We start from the raw sequence: 24,978 nt of genomic DNA, 5'->3' as shown, positions 1-24,978 counted from the left end.
AGCATCCAAAGCATACTGGGGACAAAACTGAAGAGCAGGCTATCAATCCACACAACTCTGCCGTCTATCAAGGTAGCGTCCAGTTCTGGACGATCACAGAGGGAAAAGAAGCCATCGTGGCTTCTCTCCCCACCCCACCTATTGTTTACATAATTACCTGCACTGCAGCACTGGTTGGCGCACTGGGTTGGCACACTACCCACAATGTGCGGTAGGGGTTGCAGGGTGGGTATGAAGCCATCCCTGCCATGCCGTGCACCAGATTCACATGACACGCCACCCCACGCTGCAGCACAGGTAATTGTGTAAATAACAGGCATGTGTACGGCACGCGCAGGGGTGGGGGGAGAAGCCAGAATGGCTTCTTTTCCCCCTGCAATCGTCCAAACACCCCCAATATGGGGATGGGATTCAGGGGCCCATATTTGTGATCTCAAATGGGCTGGAAATTGCCAGAGGAGTTCACACTTTATCCTCAAACTGCATATGCCACCTCTGAGAATTGGGCAGAGAGATTTGAGAACTGTGTATGTTTCATCTGATTCTTACAAACAGAACTGATTTGCAATCTCTGGGTGTATGGCTCACATTTGACGTTTAAGACTCAAGTAAGGAATGAGACTCAACATCTAATATACCAAGGGCACAGGAGGTACTACAGTTGCTTCCAAAGATTCCAGCAGTATAAACAAGTTGAAGTTCTCTAATAAATGAATGAACAGCTCCTTTTCCTCTGACTGCTTGCTTCTATATATGAGTGATATAATGGAAAGTTCTTTTACAGAACAATTTAGCCAAACGTACCAGAGAATCCAATGGGAGTCAAGGAATCCTGCTACAACACTCCTATCAAACTAGTGGCAGAAAGCATCAGCTGTCAGTTACTAATTTCTTTTTCTTTGGTTCTTGCACTCCCAAGAGTATAGGCTTATTCATGAGACCAGGAAAACCCCTTTCTCTCCACCTCCATGGAAAAAACCATAAAAGGACTACTAAATAATTCATCACAGCCACCCACTTACCAGTATCTCACTAACCTAAGGCACTAAATGTCCTTGCTTACTAACACCATAAATAACTGTTCACAACCCTCTAGAGAAGGTTAGGTGCTTGTGTTCTCATATAGGGCGGATATTACATTCAAAAAAACAAATTAGAGATAATTAGGCCTGCATCCCTGTTAATTATTAATTAAGATATTGTTTGCTAGATCAGCTGATTCAGGCAAACAAGGCTATTTCCAAAATACAACTTCAATCCTAGCTGATGCCAGCAAAATAATATGTAAATATAACATAAAATAATGTAAAATAGTAGTATATAAGATTTATATATAAATTGTGGTATAAGAGATATTTGTTTCTGAAAAAGTAATGAGAAATTCATGCCCTTTTTCAAAATAATTTTAAGGTTACTTCAATAAAGAAAAATAAAGTCAGCCTCATACAATACAACCATGTGTTTTTAAAAAACACTACATAAAGATATCCCTCCCTGCTCTAATATATTTTGATAAGGGGTCCTTAACTGAATTAGATCATGTAGCATATTATGCCCCTTGAACTAACTCTAGAGAAGAAAAATACAAAAAACATCTAAATGTATTCTGGCAAACTGATTGGGGGGCTTGTTGAAAACCATTCACTGATGCATTGCACATGATCCACGTGGAGCTCGAGGTACTGAAAGGACTTTGAATGAACACAACCCTTAACTCAAATCTTTCTAAGTAAATTCTGTGCTATGCCAACTGGAGCCAGAAGTTTTAAGAGGAGCTTATATCGACCTTCCCATTCATGGATCACTGCCTTGTTGTGGCGAAGGGGCTTGCGTAACTCAGTGAAGCCATAAGCTATGCCGTGCAGGGCCACCCAAGATGGACAGGTCATGGTGGAGAGTTCTGACAAAATGTGGTCCACTGGAGAAGGAAATGGCAACCCACTCCAGTATTCTTGCCAAGAAAACCCCATGGAACGTATCACAAGGCTAAAAGATATGATGCCAGAAGATGAGCCCCTCAGGTCGGAAGGTGTCCAATATACTACTGGAGAAGAGCAGAGGGAATTTCCAAGTAGTGCCAGAAAGAAGGAAGCGGCTGGGCCAAAGCCGAAAGGACACTCAGCTGTGGATGTGTCTGGTGGTGAAAAGAAAGTCCAATGCTGTAAAGAACAATATTGTTTAGGAACCTGGAATGTCAGATCAATGAATCAAGGTAAGCTGGAGGTGGTCAAACATGAGATGGCAAGATTGAACATCAACATCTTGGGAATCAGCAAACTAAAATGGACAAGCATGGGCGAATTTAATTCAGGTGACCATTATATCTATTACTGTGGGCAAGAATCCCTTAGAAGAAATGGAGTAGCACTCATAGTCAACAAAAGGGTGGGAAAAGCAGTACTGGGGTACAATCTCAAAAACAATAGAATGATCTCAGTACGAATCCAAGGCAAACCATTCAACATCACAGTAATTCAAGTCTATGCCCCAACCACTGAGGCCAAAGAAGCTGAGGTTGATCGGTTCTATGAAGACCTACAACACCTTCTAGAACTAACACCAAAAAAGATGTCCTCTTCATCATAGGGGATTGGAATGCTAAAGTAGGAAGTCAAGAAATCACCAGGATAACAGGCAAACATGGCTTTGGTGTACAAAATGAAGCAGGACAAAAGCTAATAGAGTTTTGCCAAGAGAACATGCTGATCATAGCAAACACTCTTTTCCAACAGCACAAGAGGCGACTCTACGCATGGACATCACCAGATGGTCAATACTGAAATCAGATTGATTATGTCCTTTGCAACCAAAGATGGAGAAGCTCTATACAGTCAGTAAAAACAAGACCTGGAGCTGACTGTGGCTCAGATCATGAGCTGCTTCTTGCAAAATTTTGGCTTAAATTGAAGAACGTAAGGAAAACCACTAAACCATTCAGGTATGACCTCAATCATATCCCTTAGGTGAGGAATAGGTTTAAGGGATTAGACCTGATAGACAGATCGCCTGAGGAACTATGGACGGAGGTCCGTAACATTGTTCAGGAGGCAGCAATGACATCCATCCCAAAGAAAAAGAAATGCAAGAAAGCCAAGTGGCTGTCTGATGAGCCTTTACAAGTAGCTGAGGAAAGAAGGAAAGCGAAAAGCAAGGGAGAAAGGGGAAGACATATCCAACTGAATGCAGAGTTCCAGAGAATAGCAAGGAGAGACAAGAAGGCCTTCTTAAATGAACAATGCAAAGAAATGGAGGAAAACAATAGAATGGAAAAGACTAGAGATCTTTTCAAGAAAATCAGAGATATCAAGGGAACCTTTTGTGCAAAGATAGGCATGATAAAGGACAAAGAAGGCAGGGACCTAACAGAAGCAGATGAGATGAAGAAGAGGTGGAAAGAATACACAGAAGAACTATACAGGAAAGATCTGAATGTCCCTGATAGCCTTGTTAGTGCGGTCACTGAACTTGAGCCGGACATCCTAGAGAGTGAAGTCAAGTGGGCCTTACGGAGCATTACTAACAACAAAGCTAGTGGAGATGACAGTATTCCAGCTGAGCTATTTAAAATCCTAAAAGATGATGCTGTTAAAGTGCTGCACTCAATATGCCAACACATTTGGAACACTCAACAGTGGCCACAAGACTGGAAAAGGTCAGTTTACATTCCAATTCCAAAGAAGGGCAATGCCAAAGAGTGTTCAAACTACCGCACAATTGCGCTCATTTCACATGCCAGCAAGGTTATGCTCAAAATCCTACAAGCTAGGCTTCAGCAGTATGTGAACCGAGAACTACCGGAAGTACAAGCGGGGTTTCGAGGAGGCAGAGGAACTAGAGATCAAATCGCCAACTTTCGCTGGATCATGGAGAAAGCAAGAGAATTCCAGAAAAACATCTATTTCTGCTTCATTGACTACGCTAAAGCCTTTGATTGTGTGGATCACAACAAACTATGGCAAATTCTTAAAGAGATGGGAGTACCAGACCACCTTACCTATCTCCTGAGAAACCTGTATGAGGGTCAAGAAGCAACAGTAAGAAACGGACATGGAACAACCAACTGGTTCAAAATCGGGAAAGGAGTATGACAAGGCTGTATATTGTCGCCCTGCTTATTTAATTTATATGCAGAGTACATTATGAGAAACACCGGGTTGGATGAATCACAGGTCGGAATTAAGGTTGCCGGGAGAATGATCAACAACCTCACATACGCAGACGATACCACCCTAATGGCAGAAAGCGAAGAGGATCTAAAGAGCCTCTTGTTGAAGGTGAAAGTGGAGAGTGCAAACGCTGGCTTGAAACTCAACATTAAAAAAACAAAGATCATGGCATCTGGCCCCATCACTTCCTGGCATATAGAAGGGGAAGAAACGGAAGCAGTGACAGATTTTACTTTCTTGGGCTCCAAGATCACCGCAGACAGTGACTGTAGCCATGAAATTAAAAGACGCTTGGTCCTTGGGAGGAAAGCTATGGCACACCTAGACAGCATAATAAGAAGCAGAGAGATCACCTTGCCGACAAAGGGTCGTATAATCAAAGCTATGGTTTTCCCAGTAGTAATGTATGGCTGTGAGAGGTGGACTATAAGGAAGGCTGAGAGCTGAAGAATTGATGCTTTCGAACTGTGGTGCTGGAGAAGACTCTTACGAGTCCCCTGGACTACAAGGAGGGCAAATCAGTCAATCCTAAAGGAAATCAACCCTGAGTGCTCATTGGAAGGACAGATACTGAAGCTGAAGCTCAAATATTTTGGCCACGTAATGCGAAGAGAAAACCCACTGGAATAGACCCTGATGCTGGGAAAGATTGAAGGCAAAAGGAGAAGGGGACGGCAGAGGATGAGATGGCTAGATAGCATCACGGATGCAATGAATATGAACTTCAGCACACTCCGGGAGAGAGCGGAGGACAGGAAGGCCTGGCATGCTATGGTCCATGGGGTCACGAAGAGTCGGACACAACTGAACGACTGAACAACAACAACATATCGACCTACCTCTATCCAAAGATCTTAAAGTACAGCAGTTGGCTGGACAGATGTTTGGCATAATTAGTTTCGACATTACTAATCACCTACAGGGAGAAGGAGCAACAGGGTAGCCAAAATCAACCTTACCCTCCCAAACAGGTGATGTGTCATATTTGGATCCAGCTGATCCTTCAAATGCTGGGGAGGGGGGGCTTAACCAAGGTTTTCTCATCTTATTCTCACAAACATTTGTGTGGTATTTTGCAGTGAAAATGATGTTTCTCAATCCTTCCTTGATCATTGTTTACATGGGAGACATAAATGGTAGACTACAGGAGACCTCAAACAGGAAAGAAAAGGGAGTTCTCCATTTAACAATTGTACATCTATCAACTGCAAGTTGCCTGTAAATCTGGAAGGGCAAAATATATTTTAGATTTGGCGTCTCTTGGCTTCAGCTGAAACCTAACATTCTTCCTGGGCTGAAAACCAATAGATGAGTGGTCTCTTTGCCCCTAATGTCTGTGCTTTTCTTAGTAAAAAGGCTTTTTACTGAATTGTTTTAAGAAAAACATCATACAGACTTGCTTCTGAATTTCACCACAAAACAATTAATTTCTTGAAGCATATTCACTGTTTGGTACCCATCACATTAACAAGAATATCTTCAAGTAGCAGCTCCCAACTGATTATTGATGCTCACACGTTAAGTCATAAAAACAAAAGTTATTTGCGTATACTTCAGATTATCATTCCTTCTTAATATTTGCAGATAATTAAACATCAGAGGATACCAATCTGTACATGAATTCATCATTTCTAGATTCATCTCATGCACAGTTAACAGCCTCTCATTGCTCCGAGAATCAACAACACTACTGACTTTTGTCATAAGTCAAGATGGTGTTTAACATCCTCCAACTAAAAACCTGAGCCTTTGGGATAAACTAGTTGTTACACACATTTGTGTCTAACAAAGCCCCAACACCTGAAGAAAGCTCCTCTGAAGAAAAGCAGCTTCCGGAAGAACTCCTTTGAAACAAATAAGTAGCAGATGGGGAACAGGAATTCAAACTTTCCCCAGTGGCCACTGCTCTGTTTCAGAAAGCTCCGTCCACCCACCCACCCACACCTGCTTTCCCATGGTGTTCTAAGTGCATGTTTTCCTGTATTTCGAATGCAGCAGGGGGAAAAGCAGCTTTGTAAATTGGGATTTAAAACAGGAAGAGGCTTTTCTTCATTAGGGGCACAATCTTATATGTTGCACCTCCAATTAGATGGTAGCTTCTGAGTCTCAAATGCTCTCCTAGGTTGATGACAGCAGGGCAGAGGAACGATGGAGGCAATTCTTGCCTGTCCATCCTTTTTTTTTTTTTAATTAATCTTTTATTGAGAATTTTTACAAAACAAAACAAACTGAAAACCTTACAAAACCTAGAAAGAAAAGTAAAAAAGAATGAAATAAAAATAAAAATACAACAAATTGTTCAAAATCCTCAGTTTCTAACATTACAATATTCAAAGAGAAAAAAGTGGGGAGGAAGGTTACACATAAACTGCAGTAAAAGCAGACCAAATATCCGCATACAAGTCCATTTGCAAGTTATGCCTATATACCACTCTTTCAAATGTTGCTAGTGTTGTTAAGTCTTCAGTCCATTGCGTTCTAGGCAGTGAGATATTATCCTTCCAATATCGTAGTAACAGTCTTTTAGCAACCAAAAGGGCACAAAAAATCCATTTACGCTGACCATGTGTTATGTTCCAAGAAGCAGATAAGTAATTTAAAAGAACATTTACATCAGTAAATATTAAAGAGGTTTCCAATACAAAATTTATCCATACAATAACTTCCTCTCAAAAGGAGGCGGCCATTGGGCTTTCCCAAAACATATGAATAAAAGAAGCATTGGCTGCATTACACCTCCAACCATTAGCCGAATTTGACAAGCCTTTACTAAAAAGACATTGTGGCATCCAACAGACCCGAAACAAGAGATTTTGCTGAATAAGGTATTCACTGAAATGATACAGACGCCAAAACAGCAGTCCATTGATTAAGCAAAATAGGACGTTCCAATTCCCTGTTCCATTCCTGCTGTAAACCACTTGTGTCATATTTATTCACTGATAATAAATGTTCATAAACATGAATCGTAGGTCGATACATCTGATCAGCTTCAATAAGTATTTCCAATAGCGAAGGAGACTCCAAGGCAGTAAAAGCAGCAGGACCAAATCTAGATACCAACAAATGTTTCAATTGCAAATACTGCCATTCCGCTGAGGCCGGCAGATCAAATTAATTTTGCAAAATTGAGAATACCAAAAACTCAACATCAACCCCGACTAACTGATCTAAAGTAAAGATCATCTTATCTGTCCAGGTCCACCATAAAAACATTTTCTTGCCAATTTTTAAATTTGGATTTCCCCGTAAAGTCAATTTAGCATGGAAAAATGGATCAAATAGTAACTGATGTGACATTATATACCAGACTTCCCTAACTGCCAAAATTGTGGGAGCAGCTCTGTCTGCCTTAATATACTGAGAACCTAATGCCATCCATTTAAAGAGAGGCTCCAGACAAGAAGATTTCAATACTGACCACGGAGGAAAACCTAATTTAAGTGGGAATGACCAAAATTTAGTAGAGGTCAGCAAATAGGCCCGATGGTACATAGCTAGATCCAGAAAACCGAACCAGCCTTCATTAACTGGAAGTTGTATCCTTTTTAAAGATATTCTTGGTGGAGAGGAACCCCCAAAAGAATTTACGAAAAAAGCACAGAGTTTTTGGAAATATTTGCCAGGTATTAAGTATAGGGATTCCTTGTATAACATAAATAATTCAGGGTATGTTATTCAACTTAAGTGTATTCACCTTACCCCATAAACTCAACTTTAAAGATGCCCATCTATCTATATCTTGTGAAATATCATTAATCAACTTGTTTAAATTTAAACTAATCAGTTGAGATATATTTCTAGGAATAATTATTCCCAAATAAGTAATAAACTCTGGGCACCGTCGAAACTGCCAATTGGCTAATACACTAATACACTGCTTTTGATTTCCTTTAGACAGGCCTCTCAGCCCATCTATAGGAGGTGTGCTGTTGGGGGCAGGGCTGGGGCCAGAGAGGCCATAGGATTTTTCATATCCTGGCCTCTCCTCTCCTCCCCCCCCCCCCGCACCTCTCCATCCACTGAAACCACTTTCAGATCTCTATGAGATCCACTTTTGCAACCACAGAAAGCAGGCACTGCAGTTCTTTCCATGGTGGCTGCAAGGGGGCAAGGGAGGAGGCAGAAGGAGGGATCGGATTTTGGAATCCCCCTCCAAAAGTCATAGCTGTGTCTGTGGCTTCAGGAGGGGGAGTCCAAAAAATCCTATGGTTGCTAGGATTCTCTACAAGGACTATAGGATTGCTATCTAAAGAAAAACACTGTCAGGACTGCGTCATACAGACATGGGGTTATGTGTAGTTTACCTCTCAGAACCAGTTCATACACTGAGGAAATTTAATATATCTCTCAAGGAAAGCAATCCCTCAGCTCCAGTAGCCATCTATGATCTGAGATTTCATCGTGGAGACAGGGTATGGGGGCCATGGAGAGACCTACAAGTTCCACTTTAGAAGTTATACTCTAAACAGAAAAGGAACCAACTTCCTCATTTGCATTTCTTCTCACTGGCCCTTTAAACCCAGGGTGCACAACCCATGGCCCACAGGTCACATGAGGCCCTTGACCACTTGATGTACAGCCCGCTAAGCCAGTACACTTTTTCCTGCAGCCCAGCCCAGCTGATCTGCCCATCAGCATCTTCCCCAGGGTTCACCCACTTTCCTGGCTCCTATCTCTGATCAGCAGCTGTTCAGAGATAAGAGCTTTAACCTGCTGGGAAGAGGGTGCGGGCCAATTATTGTTGCATACAATCGATCTGTCAAAAAGTTAGTCCAAGGAAAAATAAAATCATTGCATATAATTTGTTCTTTAAGATTAATTAGTGGCTTTAATAGGCTATGCTGGAAAAATGCACTCAACATCCAAGATGATAAACTAGCTTTCAACGCATGAATAATCTCCAGAAATGAGATTGCACTGAAATGGAAACAGAAAGAGGTAAGTACAATTGATATGTGCGATTCAGACATTTGGAAATAACTAACAAAATGTTGTAGAGCATTTTGAATTATGTCTTTAGGAGACACTGGAAAGAAAAGACAAAAGTTTGAGTTCATGTCCTTGGTTTGTCAGCACAAGAAGGTTCCCCACCATCACTTTTCTTTTAATAGTAATGATGTGCCTGTTTTTTAATCAAGGTTTGTATTTACTTTTTATTATTAGAATCTTGGCACTAGTGAGGGGAATTTCTTTGCATCCCCTTTGGCCTGCAAGGGGAGTGGGGAAGCTGTCAGATGGGGCTTTCAGGCTGTGACAGCTTTACAGGTAGGGGATAGTTTATATGTCATGTAATTCTGCAAATCCACAGCCAGTAAGCCTTGCAAGATCTTATCTCGTGCTATCTTTTTGAAAAGAGAAGGAGAGGGTGAGAAGGAAAAGCTTTATAAAGGCATGGGTAAGAGGAGGAGGATGGGAATGGGGCTAAACTAAACTCCCCCTCTCCTTATTTTTCTGAGTCCTGGGATGGTGAAGCAGCTCTTCCCTTTGGAGAAAAAGCCACAGGGCTCTGCTTCCACAGGCAACCCAATCCCCAACACTTGAAAGAAACTGAATGGATGCGTCCCTTCAAGTAAGCCCAGAAAATATAGGAACTGTTTCAGACCAGAATGAGGCACTCGTAAAACAGTGTTTCTGCCTGTTTTGAGGTGTTTGAGTTTTGTGTTTTAATCCTTTGGTGGTTAGATTTCTGAAGTTAAGTTCTTCTGCAAATCTTGGGAGTTCTGCCAACCCTGTTGATAGCTCCTTCTTGTGCATGACTGGTACTGCTTTGGCTATATAAGTGTCAGCACTCACCCCCGAAGTTAGGAAATGTATTTACTTATATTAGAATAATGTAAATAAATATTAAATGGTAAAATGAGTGTGTGTGTGTGTGTGTGTGTGTGTGTATGTGTGTAATGAGATTTCTGAAGACTGGAATAAAAACATTTCAGCCATATTAAACGTCTTGTAATTATTTTGCACAGTTAGCTATGATGATTTAATATATTACAGAATTTTATTCTCCTCAAAGGGATATATTAGACATGCAACACAATCCTAACCATAATTATTTGGAAGTAAGCTCCACAATGTTCGATAGCACTTACTCCAAAGTAAACATTCCTAGGATTACAGCCCTAGTTATCTAAAATTCAATACAAAATTAAATTTAAGAAAAGAGCAATTTTAATTCTACTTAAGTACAAATCTCAAAGAAAGCTTAACTATGACACTGCTAAAAAGCCTCAAAAAGAAATAAAGTGAGGATAAGTGAGGAAAGCCCATTTCAAACAAGATTATTATAGTTTCCTTGAGTTTTGTTCATTTGTGAGCCATCCAATTATCATATGGCTAATTAGGCTGCATGATAATGCACTGTAAATAATGCCTAGAGACTACAATCTACATACAGTGTTAGACCCTATTGCCTTGATGGGGAAAAAAAAAAAAACATGCTTCCCAATATGCTCATTTGATTTCAATGTGATGAGAATCTGAGAACTTTGTTGCAAAATTCTCAAGGTTGAAAGTTTCCCATCCTCCCGATTTCTGGGCCAGCACTGCCCATCTTCTGCTACCGGCCTGTTTGTTTCTGTTCCTTCTACATTAAGGTGAAACAGTTAAATTTCACATTTTGTTCTGAAAAGACACTTGCTCAAGCTGCTCCTCTCACTGACAGCCCATTCCTTCCAGGGAAGCAGCTGTTGAAAGCACTTTGTCAGTTGAGATATATACTGGAGTTTTTAGAAGTGTCAAGACTATTCCAATACTTACCCTGTGACAGGAGCACAAAACTGTTCTAGAGATGTTGCTGGAGGGGTGTGTGTGTTTCTAAAAGAAGGTGTTCTATAATTCATTTGCTATATCAGTTTCTCAAGAATATAATTTGACAATGTTAGGAAAGGTTTCTGTGGTTTCATATGCCACAGCAGGCAGGCATCAAGGAAAGAATGCTCAGAATCTCCTCATTTGTATTAATTCTGGGCTCTAAACCTACAGAAGGTTTAAGAAGCACTAAATCTTCTTCCACAAGGTGGGTGCCGCTTGCGGACAGGAATTGGCAGGGTGCAAGAAAATTGGCAGTGGTGTAAGCACCCTGCTGGATTCCGCCCAGTGTCCACAATCCCCAACAGAAAAAGAAATCCTCTGTACAAGATCTACCCCAATCACTGAGGCCAGATGGACACTGCCAATAGAGCAGAATGATAAGACCTCATTAGTCCAAAAGTATACTTGGCTCTTGGCAACAAACAGGAGTGTTCCTGTGACAAACAAATCTACTTTTCACCAAAATTAGATACTAGTACCAACATCCTTCAGATGCTTAGTCTTTGGTTTGTGAGCCCCTATACTTTTAAAACAGGGGTGCAGAACCTCTTTCAACTCCAGGGTCAAATTCTATTCTGGGGAAGTTTTCAGGGGCTGTGTTCCAGTTATGGGTGGGGACAACATACGAAAACTGCCGGCATACTGTAGCTTAAAGCTCTTACTAGTAACTATACTAGTGACTAGTAACTATACTAGTGACTAGTAAGTCAGTAACTGAGCCTTAGGAAAGGCATTTCAACCTTTTTGAATCGGGGGAAAACCCATGGAAAAGCTGGGAAACCACAAAACGATCAGGGTGGGGGGTGGGAAAAGTGGGAAGCACCTGGTCACATGAGGAGGGGGTCATGTCCATCTGTGGAACCCCAGAGAGCTAGACTGGGCCCCCCATGCCTGAGGGTCAACTGAGGATCAACATTCCTGATTTAAAACAACCCCAAAGAAGTACATCAAACCAAGAAGCTGGCCACACAATCACTCAGCACATTCCCACAATAAACTAGCAGGCACCACTATTGTTGCATTCCTCACCCTAGACAAGAAACACAGGTGGACAACAGCAGTGGTATCAGCTGTGGGGAAACAAAGAGCATCAGCCCACCCTTGCTGATGCTGTCGTAACACACTGTGTTCAGTAGAAAACTATAGCTGACGGGGGGGCAGGGTGGTTGGTGTTTGCTTCTTTGACTGGCAGCAACTTGCCAGTATTTATTTACTTCACTTACTTATTACATTTCTATACTGCCCAATAGCCAAACCTCTCTGGGCAGTTCACAACAAAACCATAAAATACTACACGCTAAAATGAAATATAAACATTTAAAATTTAAAATCATAGTATAAAATAAAAATAATAACCAAAGTAAAACCTAACTGCATTGCAAAGATTTAAAATACAGTAACAGATTTAGCACAACAGAATCTGAAGGACTAAATGCTTGGGAAAATAAAAAGTTCTTCACCTGGTGCCAAAAACAGCATGACATAGGTGCCCATGCCTTAGGCAGGGGTTCTTTATTTATTTCATTTGTACCCTGCCTTTCTACCGAAGAAAATGGCACTCAAGGTGGCTTTTCTCATATCAAAGGCCCATTTTTCATGTCATGCTCCATTGTGGAACTGGGTGCAGCCCAGTTCCTTCCAGGGTCAGTGGGGAAATATGAGAAGCTCACACTGCAACTCCTACCCATGCAAGAGTTACCCCACTTTCTGGAAAGACTGTGCAATGGGAGGAACCAGGTTGCAGTGGCTCCCAGGCCACGAGTGTAACATAAGAAGGAGACCTAAATGAAATACCAGTTCAGACACACTGGCCCATCATCAAAAAGCCGTTCTACACAGAATGCATATCTAAAAAAAAAAATTCTGTGCAGCACTTAATTGATGATAAATGCAAGATACAAGCAAACTGATTTCATTCTTTCTCTCTTAAAAGGACAATAAATGGCCACCTCATGTCCCTGGCAAACAAACACTCCCTGGCAAACAAACAGGAGTGAAGTATTCATGACAGCCAGAGGCAGAATAGGCCTTGATTATGCATACCTAGGAGAATGCAGTATTTTGGGCAGCATTTGAAATGCCTCTGAAGCAACCCAATTCCAACATGCCAAATACAACACTCACCCAAGGTGCTGAGGGTACCAGAAGTGTCAAAGTGAGCAAATCACTGCAACATTCCTCCACAGACCGATGACACTGAGCTACGTGATTTATCAGCCGAGCATAAACAGCAGTTGGTAGGATGTGATGAGCTGCCTCTGAGGACATCTGTCCTGGTGCAAGCATGAAACTCAGATTTTGCCTCATGGCAAGCAGGTGTCTCCACAGCTTGCTAAGTTTTCCTTCAAGAGCGCTCTGCGAAAACAAAAAAGGTTAAGACAAGAAATGGTAAACACTGGGAAAAGAAAAACAAGTTAATTATGCCAGGTGAAAGGCCACATGCCCTAACTGTGCACCTGCAGGCACCACAGTGGTTAGGCTGACATTTATAAAACAGTCTCTTGGGAACTTCAGTGGAGACATCAAACTCCAGGCATTCTGCCTTCTCCGCCCCCTGCCCCCCACCCCAATCCCTCCAAGCCATCTGTGGAGAACATGTGTTGAGGGGGCATGATCTGACAAAGCATAAAACACAACAAATTACCAGACTTCTAGCTTCTTAAAACAAATAAGAAAACAGAGATCAAAGCCATCCTCCTAACAGGAATGATTGTTTTTCCAAAAGAACAGCTCAGAGCTAGAGTAATAAAAAGGAGAATTTTTTTAAAAAAAAAAAATCAAACTTCTAAACAGAGTATTAGAAACGCATAAACAAGAGAATGTTTATCTTCTACCTACCACAGAATCCTGTGTCCTTTTCCTGTTTAAACCTTTGGCCAGCTGTACTCGCAATTTATTGAACAGCATGTTTTCATTTAGTAAAGACTAAGAAGTCATTGCTAAGAACAAGAACTTGCTTTGAAACAATCAGCATAAAAACATTTACGTGTATGCTAAGGTAAGGGAAAAAGAGAATGCACAATTGTATAACCAAAGAACATGAAAAAATAGATTATCATTTTTTCAGAGAATATTAGATCCAGCGTATCTACTTTTGTCTTTTGCCAAAACAAAAACATTTAGATGTAAGCGCTCATGCAGATTTCTGCGTAACTCCAACAGTTGCTTGAACACCACAAAATGAGTTATTTCTCTCATCTTTTATGTACAATTTTGAATCTTTCAGTTTCATTCAGCGCTCATTTAATGTCTCCAGCTATTACACATAATTATTCATTTCACAGCTGATATTGTTCTAAATTTCACATAGAGACAACTGCAAATGAAAACAAGATTTTCATTTCAAGGATTTTTTGCAACACAGGTAGGTGTGTGTGTGTGTGTGTGTGTGTATGTGCGCGCATGCGTACACACACACACACACACACACCCCAACAACAATTCAAGACAATTAGAAGTAGTTTTGCTCCAAAAAGAAAGCCCATAAATCACACAGAACCACAGGTTCTGCAGAATTAGAAAGGAAGTAGACTTGTTGACCCCAGTCCACCAAACCAAGTAGAAACATCTTTTAAAAAAAGATATCAATAGGCTGGACTTGGTCCACCTCAGTGAATTTATCCCTGAAACGTGTGCTTGCCCAAGAAACTATGGCTTGACTGTATATATTAGCTGAGTTTAGGGATGCAAACTCAGGCTTCAATCTTGTGAAGCTGCAGATAAGTCAATCCCACTGAAATCAAAGCAATTTGTGAATATAACTCTTAAAGGACTGTAACCCTCTATTTTATCTCAATTCTTTAAAGAAAATAAGACAATAAGGGAGCAATGCTATGGCTGCTAGTCAGCAGCTAGACAGTCATAGGATATGTCAGTTTCTGGGAACGGACCTCGGAGCCTGCGCTCCAAGGTCGGTTCCTGGAGAACCAACTTTCCCCTCTCCCACGCTGCCTCGCAGGCAGCTCGGAACAGCCCCGTGCTCTGAACTCGGAAGAGGAGTGTGGAGCAACCAAAATGCGTTCCAGGGGGCGTTCCAGGGTGGGGAATGCAGAAATGCCAGTACGACACATCCTACATGTCATCTGGCAGCCACTTCCCCCGCTCCGCCTTCCCACGGCTAGACAGCTGAAATTGGCTGTCTAGCTGCAAATGCAGGGTGGCTAAAGCATGGAGGGGACAATCCCCACCATGCTTCTCCTGCCCTGCATTGGATACGTGGTCGCCTCCGACTGCGGAGGCAGCCGCCTATCCCCACAGGATTGTGCCCTAAAGCAGGGTGACAGATAGCTTTTGTCTGCTTACAACCTTCTCTCCAGCCAATGCCACCAAGATGATAGAGATAAGGGGCAAAAGGGACTGTAAAAAAAAATGTGAGCAAGGCTGAATTTTACATGAATTCAAAACTTTGGCTGTAGATATTTAGTATTAGATAACTGAGCTCCATCACTTTTTGTGCTCGTTCACAACACTGTTGCTACAGCCTGATGGGCTGCTGAGGCTCACTGTTCATTCCTGAAAAGCAGAATTCCTTTGTTTAAAGAATTATTTCAAGGACGCCAACATCTTCACCTTCTGGGTAGTCAGTGTTTCACAACAGATGATCATCAATGTAATAGTCCCAAATATATATTTAAATCCAATGTTGCTGATAGACCGTCTCTGAAAGCCTTATGACAGGCTCAGATGTATTCATTTCATTGCCTTAAGCCCAAGTGGTTTTCAAACATACTACCTTCAATAAACCCTTTACCATCTACTGAGGAATCCTTGAGCATAAGCTGAGGAACCTGCATGTGTTGCAGAGGATTATAGGGCGTATTTAGTAGGGATGTACGAAAATTCCGCCACGGATCTCAGGGAGGCCGAATGCCAGCGCATTCGGCCCCCCAAAATCGGTGGCGGAATGGCCTCCCCCCCCCCCGGGACGAGACTAACCTTGGGCGGATCTTCCTGGCGGCAGCGGCTCCAGAGGCGGCTCCGGTTTGGTGGAGGCAGCTGTGGCGGCCGGTCTTCCAACCAGCTGCCGCCGCCGCCATTTCCAGTTTTTTAAAAAAAACAACATAGTGATAAAACGTACTTAAAAAAAAAAACTACGTAAATGTTTACGTAGCCTATCACGGCTGACTTAAAAAAAAAAAAAAACACACGTGCGTACGCAAATGGCAGCGGCATTCCTTATTTTGGCACGTCTTAGTCTACGTAAACATTTACGTAGACTAAGACGGCGAAAATAAGGGGAACGCAAATAGCATAGCGTCTACGCTATTTGTGTTCCCCTTATTTTCGCCGTCTTAGTCTACATAAATGTTTACATAGACTAAGACGTGCCAAAATAAGGAACGCAAATGGTGGCAGCCGTGGCCGCCATTTGCGTACGCGTGTTTTTGTTTTTGTTTTTACGTAGCCTATCGTAACTATTTAACATTTACGTAGCCTATTGAACATTTATCATTTACGTAGCCTATCACGGCTGAATGTAGGGACGCAAACGGCGGCGGCTATGGCCGCCGCCATTTGCGTCCCTGCTAGCCAGCGGCCAGATGTCCGGCTGCTTGCAGAGCCGGCCAGCGGCTCCGCAGAATCCCTGCGGAGCACAGCTGGCCGGCCAGGATTCCGGGGGGGGGAGGAACGGAGCGCCTCCCCCCGGCGAGGATTCCGGGGGGAGGGACAGAATGCCTCCCTCCCAACCATAAACATAATCCACGAAAGGTAAGTACCTTTCGTACATCCCTAGTATTTAGGGTATGTTGGACAGCAGAGAACATAAAAGCAGCTCTGTGGGATCAGACCAAAAGGCATTCTGTTCCCACAGTGGCCAACCACAGGCCTATGGGAAGCCCACAAGCAGCACATGTGTGCAATAGCTCTACAATATCCTTCTTGAGGTGCGGTGACCAGAACTGTACACAGTATTCCAAGTGTGATAGCACCATAGATGTGTATAAAAGTGTTATGATATTGGCAATTCTATGTTCAACACTCCCGAATGGGCTGTAGTGGATTACTGTAGTGGCCGGGAAACTGCCTCTCTGGGAAGCTTATCTGCCATTACTATTTCACCCCACTTTTGAAATATTTATCGCCTTTCAGGGCAGAAGTCCTCCCAAGTTAGCTTACAGCAATAAAATATATACAAACAGTTAAAATATTAAAAGTGATTGTTGTCATTCAGTCGTGTCCGACTCTTCGTGACCCCATGGACCACAGCATGCCAGGCCTTCCTGTCCTGCGCTCTCTCCCGGAGCGTGCTCAAGTCCATATTAAAATATATTAAAAGTGATAGAAACAGAAAAACAAAAACAATAAAAACAATAAAACCAGCAACAATTATAACAGCCGTAACAGCAACAATAGCAGTTTATTTAAGGTCTACAGACTAGAATTAAATACACTGAATAGCAACCTATCTCCTTGGGGACTAGGAGAAAAATAAACATTTTAATCTAACATCTATACAGTAAAATAAATAGCTAAAAGGTTCCCAGAACACAGTTTGATCACTATAAGCAGACATCTGAATTTGGTTTCTTCTGTCCTCTGAACCATTTAAATAGGTTTTCATAGGATACTTTTCCATTTACAAAGCAAAACTACTCAAATCCAACAGAATTAAAAGAAATGTAGACCTTTCATTTTTGAAGCAATGGCTGAACAACAAGAGTTTGCTTCCTCTGCTATGTTCCACCCCTATTGCTAGGGTTGGTGAGTTAGAATATGAAGGGCACAAAGCAAACGTGTTCTCACAGGCTGATCTCCAATTCTAAAATTCATGTGTATGTCCACATGTACGTGCGCATACCACCAACACCCCCTTCCTCTCTGTAGTTCCTTTAAAGTCAAAACCAGATAATGAAGTTATGTTGCTTGGCTAAGAAATCACTTAAATGTAAGCCATCCCCAAGCTCTCTAAGGAAGAGTAGGATATAGTTAAATAAATACATAAAATATACCAAGGCATTCTGCAGAAGCAGTGCAAGACCTCCTTATTTAAGTAAGTTTCAATCAGAATAAGGATAATTTAGCACTCTCTCTCACACTCTCTATGTGTATATACATGCAGACTCTATAGATACACCCTAAACAAGAGTAGTAACATTTTCTAGAAACCTAGGTGGTATTACAAATCATTTCACTTTTATTTTAGTTCATACAGTTAGCACGGTGCTTTATTATTACTCTATTAAGAAAGCCTTTCCAAAGAGAAGAGAACTGCCACCTGTGAGGGCAGTTAGGTGGGCAAAAACATGAGAGGGGGACTTTTCCACAGTGGCCCCTCACCTCTGGAATAAGTTACCATCGGGTGTCCACCAGGCCCCTTCATTACAGGCTTTGAAGAAGGCCCTGAAGGCTTACTTGTTTACTCTGGCCTTCCCCTGATTATGTTTTAGCTGACTAGGTTGTAGCTGCAACTGTGTTGTAGGTTCTGTCTTGTGCTGGTGTTTATCGTTTCTTGGAACATTTGCTGTTTTTATTACTGCATCATTTTTTAATTATATGAATTTTATTATATGAACTGTGTTGTTTTTACACTGCCTTGGGAGGGCTCCTGCCCTGAAAGGCAGCCTAGAAATATTTTAAACAAATAAAAAAAATCAATGTAGTACGTCCCTGTTCTCAGGGTTTCAGCTCCAGTAAATGCAGCAGCATGAGCAAGCAATGGGTTTAACCTTCGACAGATAAAGAACAACGAAGATAGTAAACAGGGCCACACTTCATCTCAAAGAACAAGGAGGAAGGGTTACCCAATCAAATCAGTTTTGATTAGCATCACCTATTGGCCCATTTCTCTTTCTAGCTGAAGGCTTCTTTTCTGAAGAAGTTTCTCACTACATGGTTTCAAACAAAGATCTAAGAGGTTCCATGTTAAAGGCTTCTCTTTCATGTCAAATGTTTCCAATATATATTCAACCAATCCCCACTATGGCCTTCATTACACAAGTTAAACAATTTTTTTTAACTTAAGTGCCAGCATGAATTTAATTTGCATTTTACTTGTTAGCATGCTATGCTAAGAAAAAGGAATCATGTATTAACTTTCATAATACAGAACAATCACGTTATTCCTTGTTTATTATATATTTAGTTCAACAACTATAGATCAGCCAGTATCATAGCTCAGTGTGAAAACAAGCTCCTTCTTCCAAAGAACTTGCTTTATATAAACTGCTCTGGAAGCACATCTGACAGCTGATACACAAAGAAAGAAAACACTTATGAATTATTAATACTTGGGTTTTGTACCACCACTCATCACAGGAGTATCCAAACACAGCCAAATGCAAAGAATACACTTAACTAGCATCTTCAGAGATCATCTGTCTGTTTTCCACTTCAGGAAAAATTGTATTGGTGGTAGATGTTCATACCGGATCTCCTTTTATTAAGAATAGTTTCTACTCAGCAGTGTGGAGCAATGAAATCAGCATATTTCAAACCATGGTAAAGCCATCACTGTTCATAAGTGTAAATATGAACTTTCAGATGATCCTATTCAGGTAATCATTGAAACCATGGCTCGTGCATTTCCCGATTTCCTCAGCACACATGAGGTGAGAGAAAGCTTTTGCTTTCAGTTGAGAACCACAGATCACCATCACGTATGAACTCAGAAAACTATCATTTATTCTAACAACAGTTAGAACAATCCAGGATGAAAACATGATTCAATATCCTGGTTTCTTATAGAGCTGTGATTAGAATAAACCAGTGTTCCAAATTTGTACATAACATGGAACCGCAGTTTGTTCTACACTGAAAGGGAAAATTTTTCTCTCTCCTCTTGTGTGCAATCCCAAGACTTGTGCAGGCTTATTCAGAGTCATTCAACCCGTGGTTTAGATTATCATTTGAATCCTGACAATGGGAGATAAAGTATAAGAAATTTAGATTTCCAAACATTATAGGTTTTATTTCAAATTTTAAATGGTGGCAATAGTTGTCTACTAGACAGATATTTAAAAACTGGTGCATGTGTACTGTTTGGAGGTTTTTCAGAAGTGATCTAAAATAAGGACAAGAGTATGACAACGTTCTAAGAAATATTGCGAGAATAGACTCAAAGACCAATATTTAAAAATGAAGGCTTAAAATGTTAGCTATCTGGGACTGTAAGCTACTACTTCAGTTTACATAAAACCTGGGCTTACAGAAATCTTGAAGCAATTAGCATCAGGTTGCATCATGAGTCCAAGATAATTTAACCTATTTCTTCTTGAAGAGCCAAGAAAGTATATTTGAGAGATAAAAAGAATAAGCAAATATCCATCCTTAAAGAGTAGCAAGCTGTAACTCCTGAAAAGGGCTTGTTATATTACTCAGAAGAAACACTTCTCAGAGGACACTAGTGTTTGCAGGCTGCTTGGCGTGAAAGCCTGAGAGACACTATGTCCCAGTATTATGTTGTCACTTTTAAAAGTCCAGCCTGGCACTTGGTGTGAAGGCAAGCCTGAGGGGAGTTCCTCAAGCTGGAATAAACAGGCTGAGCAAGCAATTGTGCCATAAGGTCATTAGCATCTGTTCGCCTAGTCAAGACAGAAATTCAGCTCTATGATTCAATCAAGCCACTCCAGGTTAAGTGTCTCACATTTAGATTAGGCACAGTAATCAGGGCCTAGGCACCCAAGGCAAAGAGTTGCATAACTCCAAGGTGTTGCATAATTAGTGATAAGTGTGGTGGTCAATGGAGGTTGACCCCTGAGCACCACCATCTCAGAGAGAGACTGCCATGATTAAATTTAGCCCATCCTGCATAAGATGTGAGAAAAGATATCTACCATGTTGAAACTATTATCCACTCTGACCAAAGTCATCTCCTCTTTTGTCTTGTTGTTCAGTCGTTCAGTCGTGTCCGACTCTTCGTGACCCCATGGACCATAGCACGCCAGGCCTTCCTGTCCTGCGCTCTCTCCCGGAGCGTGCTCAAGTTCATATTCGTTGCATCCGTGATGCTATCTAGCCATCTCATCCTCTGCCGTCCCCTTCTCCTTTTGCCTTCAGTCTTTCCCAGCATCAGGGTCTTTTCCAGGGAGTTTTCTCTTCGCATTAGGTGGCCAAAATATTGGAGCTTCAGCTTCAGTATCTGTCCTTCCAATGAGCACTCAGGGTTGATTTCCTTTAGGATGGACTGATTTGACCTCCTTGCAGTCCAGGGGACTCGTAAGAGTCTTCTCCAGCACCACAGTTCGAAAGCATCAATTCTTCGGCGCTCAGCCTTCCTTATAGTCCAGCTCTCACAGCCATACATTACTACTGGGAAAACCATAGCTTTGATTAGACGGACCTTTGTCGGCAAGGTGATGTCTCTGCTTCTTACTATGCTGTCTAGGTTGGCCATAGCTTTCCTCCCAAGGAGCAAGCGTCTTTTAATTTCATGGCTACAGTCACCATCTGTGGTGATCTTGGAGCCCAAGAAAGTAAAATCTGTCACTGCTTCCATTTCTTCCCCTTCTATATGCCAGGAAGTGATAGGGCCAGATGACATGATCTTAGTTTTTTTAATGTTGAGTTTCAAACCAGCTTTTGCACTCTCCTCTTTCACCCTCAACAAGAGGCTCTTGAGATCCTCTTCGCTTTCTGCCATTAGGGTGGTATCGTCTGCATATCGGAGGTTGTTGATAATTCTCCCAGCAATCTTAATTCCGACCTCTGATTCATCCAACCCGGCATTTCTCATGATATACTCTGCATATAAGTTAAATAAGCAGGGTGACAATATGCAGCCTTGTCGTACTCCTTTCCCAATTTTGAACCAATCGGTTGTTCCATGTCTGGTTCTTACTGTTGCTTCTTGACCCTCGTACAGGTTTCTCAGGAGACAGGTAAGGTGGTCTGGTACTCCCATCACTTTAAGAATTTGCCACAGTTTGTTGTGATCCACACAATCAAAGGCTTTAGCATAGTCAATGAAGCAGAAATAGACGTTTTTCTGGAATTCTCTTGCTTTCTCCATGATGCAGCGAATGTTGGCGATTTGATCTCTAGTTCCTCTGCCTCTTCGAAACCCAGCTTGTACTTCCGGTAGTTCTTGGTTCGCATACTGCTGAAGCCTAGCTTGTAGGATTTTGAGCATCACCTTGCTGGCATGTGAAATGAGCGCAATTGTGCGGTAGTTTGAACACTCTTTGGCGTTGCCCTTCTTTGGAATTGGAATGTAAACTGACCTTTTCCAGTCTTGTGGCCACTGTTGAGTGTTCCAGATTTGTTGGCATATTGAATGCAGCACTTTAACAGCATCATCTTTTAGGATTTTAAATAGCTCAGCTGGAATACTGTCATCTCCGCTAGCTTTGTTGTTACTAATGCTTCCTAAGGCCCACTTGACTTCACTCTCGAGGATGTCCGGCTCAAGTTCAGTGACCGCACTATCATGGCTATCAGGGACATTCAGATCTTTCCTGTATAGTTCTTCTGTGTATTCTTGCCACCTCTTCTTAATCTCATCTGCTTCTGTTAGGTCCCTGCCTTCTTTGTCCTTTATCATGCCCGTCTTTGCACAAAACGTTCCCTTGACATCTCCAATTTTCTTGAAGAGATCTCTAGTCTTTCCCATTCTGTTGTTTTCCTCAATTTCTTTGCATTGTTCATTTAAGAAGGCCTTCTTGTCTCTCCTTGCTATTCTCTGGAACTCTGCATTCAGTTGGGTATATCTTCCCCTTTCTCCCTTGCTTTTCGCTTCCCTTCTTTCGTGAGCTACTTGTAAAGCCTCATCAGACAGCCACTTGGCTTTCTTGCATTTCTTTTTCTTTGGGACGGATTTCGTTGCTGCCTCCTGAACAATGTTACGGACCTCCGTCCATAGTTCCTCAGGCACTCTGTCTATCAGGTCTAATCCCTGAAATCTATTCCTCACCTCCACTGTATATTCATCAGGGATATGATTGAGGTCATACCTGAACGGTTTAGTGGTTTTCCCGACGTTCTTCAATTTAAGCCGAAATTTTGCAAGAAGCAGCTCATGATCTGAGCCACAGTCAGCTCCAGGTCTTGTTTTTACTGACTGTATGGAGCTTCTCCATCTTTGGCTGCAAAGGACATAATCAATCTGATTTCGATATTGACCATCTGGTGACGTCCATGTGTAGAGTCGCCTCTTGTGCTGTTGGAAAAGAGTGTTTGCTATGATCAGCGTGTTCTCTTGGCAAAACTCTATTAGCTTTTGTCCTGCTTCATTTTGTACACCAAGGCCATGCCTGCCTGTTATCCCGGTGATTTCTTGACTTCCTACTTTAGCATTCCAATCCCCTATGATGAAGAGGACATCTTTTTTTGGTGTTAGTTCTAGAAGGTGTTGTAGGTCTTCATAGAACCGATCAACCTCAGCTTCTTTGGCCTCAGTGGTTGGGGCATAGACTTGAATTACTGTGATGTTGAATGGTTTGCCTTGGATTCGTACTGAGATCATTCTATCATTTTTAAGATTGTACCCCAGTACTGCTTTTCCCACCCTTTTGTTGACTATGAGTGCTACTCCATTTCTTCTAAGGGATTCTTGCCCACAATAGTAGATATGATGGTCACCTGAATTAAATTCGCCCATGCCTGTCCATTTGAGTTCGCTGATTCCCAAGATGTCGATGTTCAATCTTGCCATCTCATGTTTGACCACCTCCAGCTTACCTTGATTCATTGATCTGACATTCCAGGTTCCTAAACAATATTGTTCTTTACAGCATCGGATTTTCTTTTCACCGCCAGACACATCCACAGCTGAGTGTCCTTTCGGGTTTGGCCCAGCCGCTTCACTCTTTCTGGCGCTACTTGGAAATACCCTCTGCTCTTCCCCAGTAGCATATTGGACACCTTCCGACCTGAGGGGCTCATCTTCCGGCGTCATCTCTTTTAGCCTTGTGATACGTTCCATGGGGTTTTCTTGGCAAGAATACTGGAGTGGGTTGCCATTTCCTTCTCCAGTGGACCACATTTTGTCAGAACTCTCTGCCATGACCTGTCCGTCTTGGGTGGCCCTGCACGGCATAGCTTATGGCTTCACTGAGTTACGCAAGCCCCTTCGCCACAACAAGGCAGTGATCCATGAAGGGGCCTCTTTTGTCTACTTTGTCCTAAATTTGGTCCAGAGCTTTTGTCCCTTTGTGCCCTTTCTTGAAATACTATAAGAACCCAGTGCTCTGAGACGCAGTGTTCCTGGACTCCCACAAGGACTGGGCACCACACATTTGAGTGATCTCCACTGGGTCCATTGGTTCTTGGAACCTTGCTACAGTACTGAAATCCTGATCTCTAGCCTCCTAAAAGTCCTGGTACCCTATGTCTCTAGTTGCATGGCAAGCCCGGTGCCAAACTTGGTCCCTTGGCTCTCTCTCCCTCACTGAAATTATTTTAAGCCATGGTACCCGGGGTATGGTCTTCAACCCTCCTTCTCAGAACACTCATTCTGCCCACCTGGGTCCCCACTCCAGCTGAAGCAGCAACCCACCTGCAGTCTTTTTCAAGGCTTCCTTTGCTATAACCTCAGGAGTGTCCAAGCACCCCAGGGCTGTCTTAACCAGTTTTGGGGTGGAAACCCGGCCACTTTAGTGCAGTTCAACCAGTGGGAAGGATCATGGCCAGGTCCCCATTCTGTGATCCTCCTTGTCTTCTCTTCAACTTTGGACACCTTGCGGCTAGCCAAGTCCTCTAGAGGAGTTGGTTGACACACAAATGCTCAAGAACAAAGGCCTTTGTCAGATCAATGAATGGAAGAAAAGAACAAGCGCTTGTCACATAAGGTGCTGGGAACTGGTTTGAGTGTGCTTATTATAGATATCCCAAACATCCTGCTCTCACTTCTTGCCATGGTGACTTGTACAAGGACGAGCAGCTGCACTTTGGCCGCAGCTAGAAACAAACAGCTGCTGGTCCCTTTTATCTCCCTGGCCTCATCATCCCCCACTCTCCAGCACCTTTTTCTTTCTCCTTCCCTCTCCCGAAGAACCCTAGAATCCTGATTTGCCTAGCTCCATCTTCTTCATTTTCCTCAAAACCATAGTCCAACCCAGTCAGG

At 42.2% G+C, this 24,978-nt stretch overlaps 1 protein-coding gene across 4 annotated transcripts in view; it reads right to left on the bottom strand.

Annotated features, from left to right (window-relative positions):
- LOC146352312 (uncharacterized) overlaps positions 1–24,978 on the bottom strand; it is a 109,426-nt gene that overhangs the window by 41,014 nt on the left and 43,434 nt on the right. For all 4 annotated transcript variants that reach the window (XM_084833791.1, XM_084833792.1, XM_084833789.1 and 1 more), the window contains one exon: positions 13,104–13,334. In XM_084833791.1, the coding sequence (XP_084689917.1) occupies positions 13,104–13,334 (231 nt within the window). The remainder of the gene's footprint in view (positions 1–13,103; positions 13,335–24,978) is intronic.

Source organism: Heloderma suspectum, chromosome 2 (genome assembly GCF_057233095.1).
Source record: "Heloderma suspectum isolate Gila_16-S chromosome 2, 16-S_ref, whole genome shotgun sequence".
NCBI classification, from domain to species: domain Eukaryota; kingdom Metazoa; phylum Chordata; class Lepidosauria; order Squamata; family Helodermatidae; genus Heloderma; species Heloderma suspectum.
This window is presented reverse-complemented; position numbering and strand designations above follow the sequence as displayed.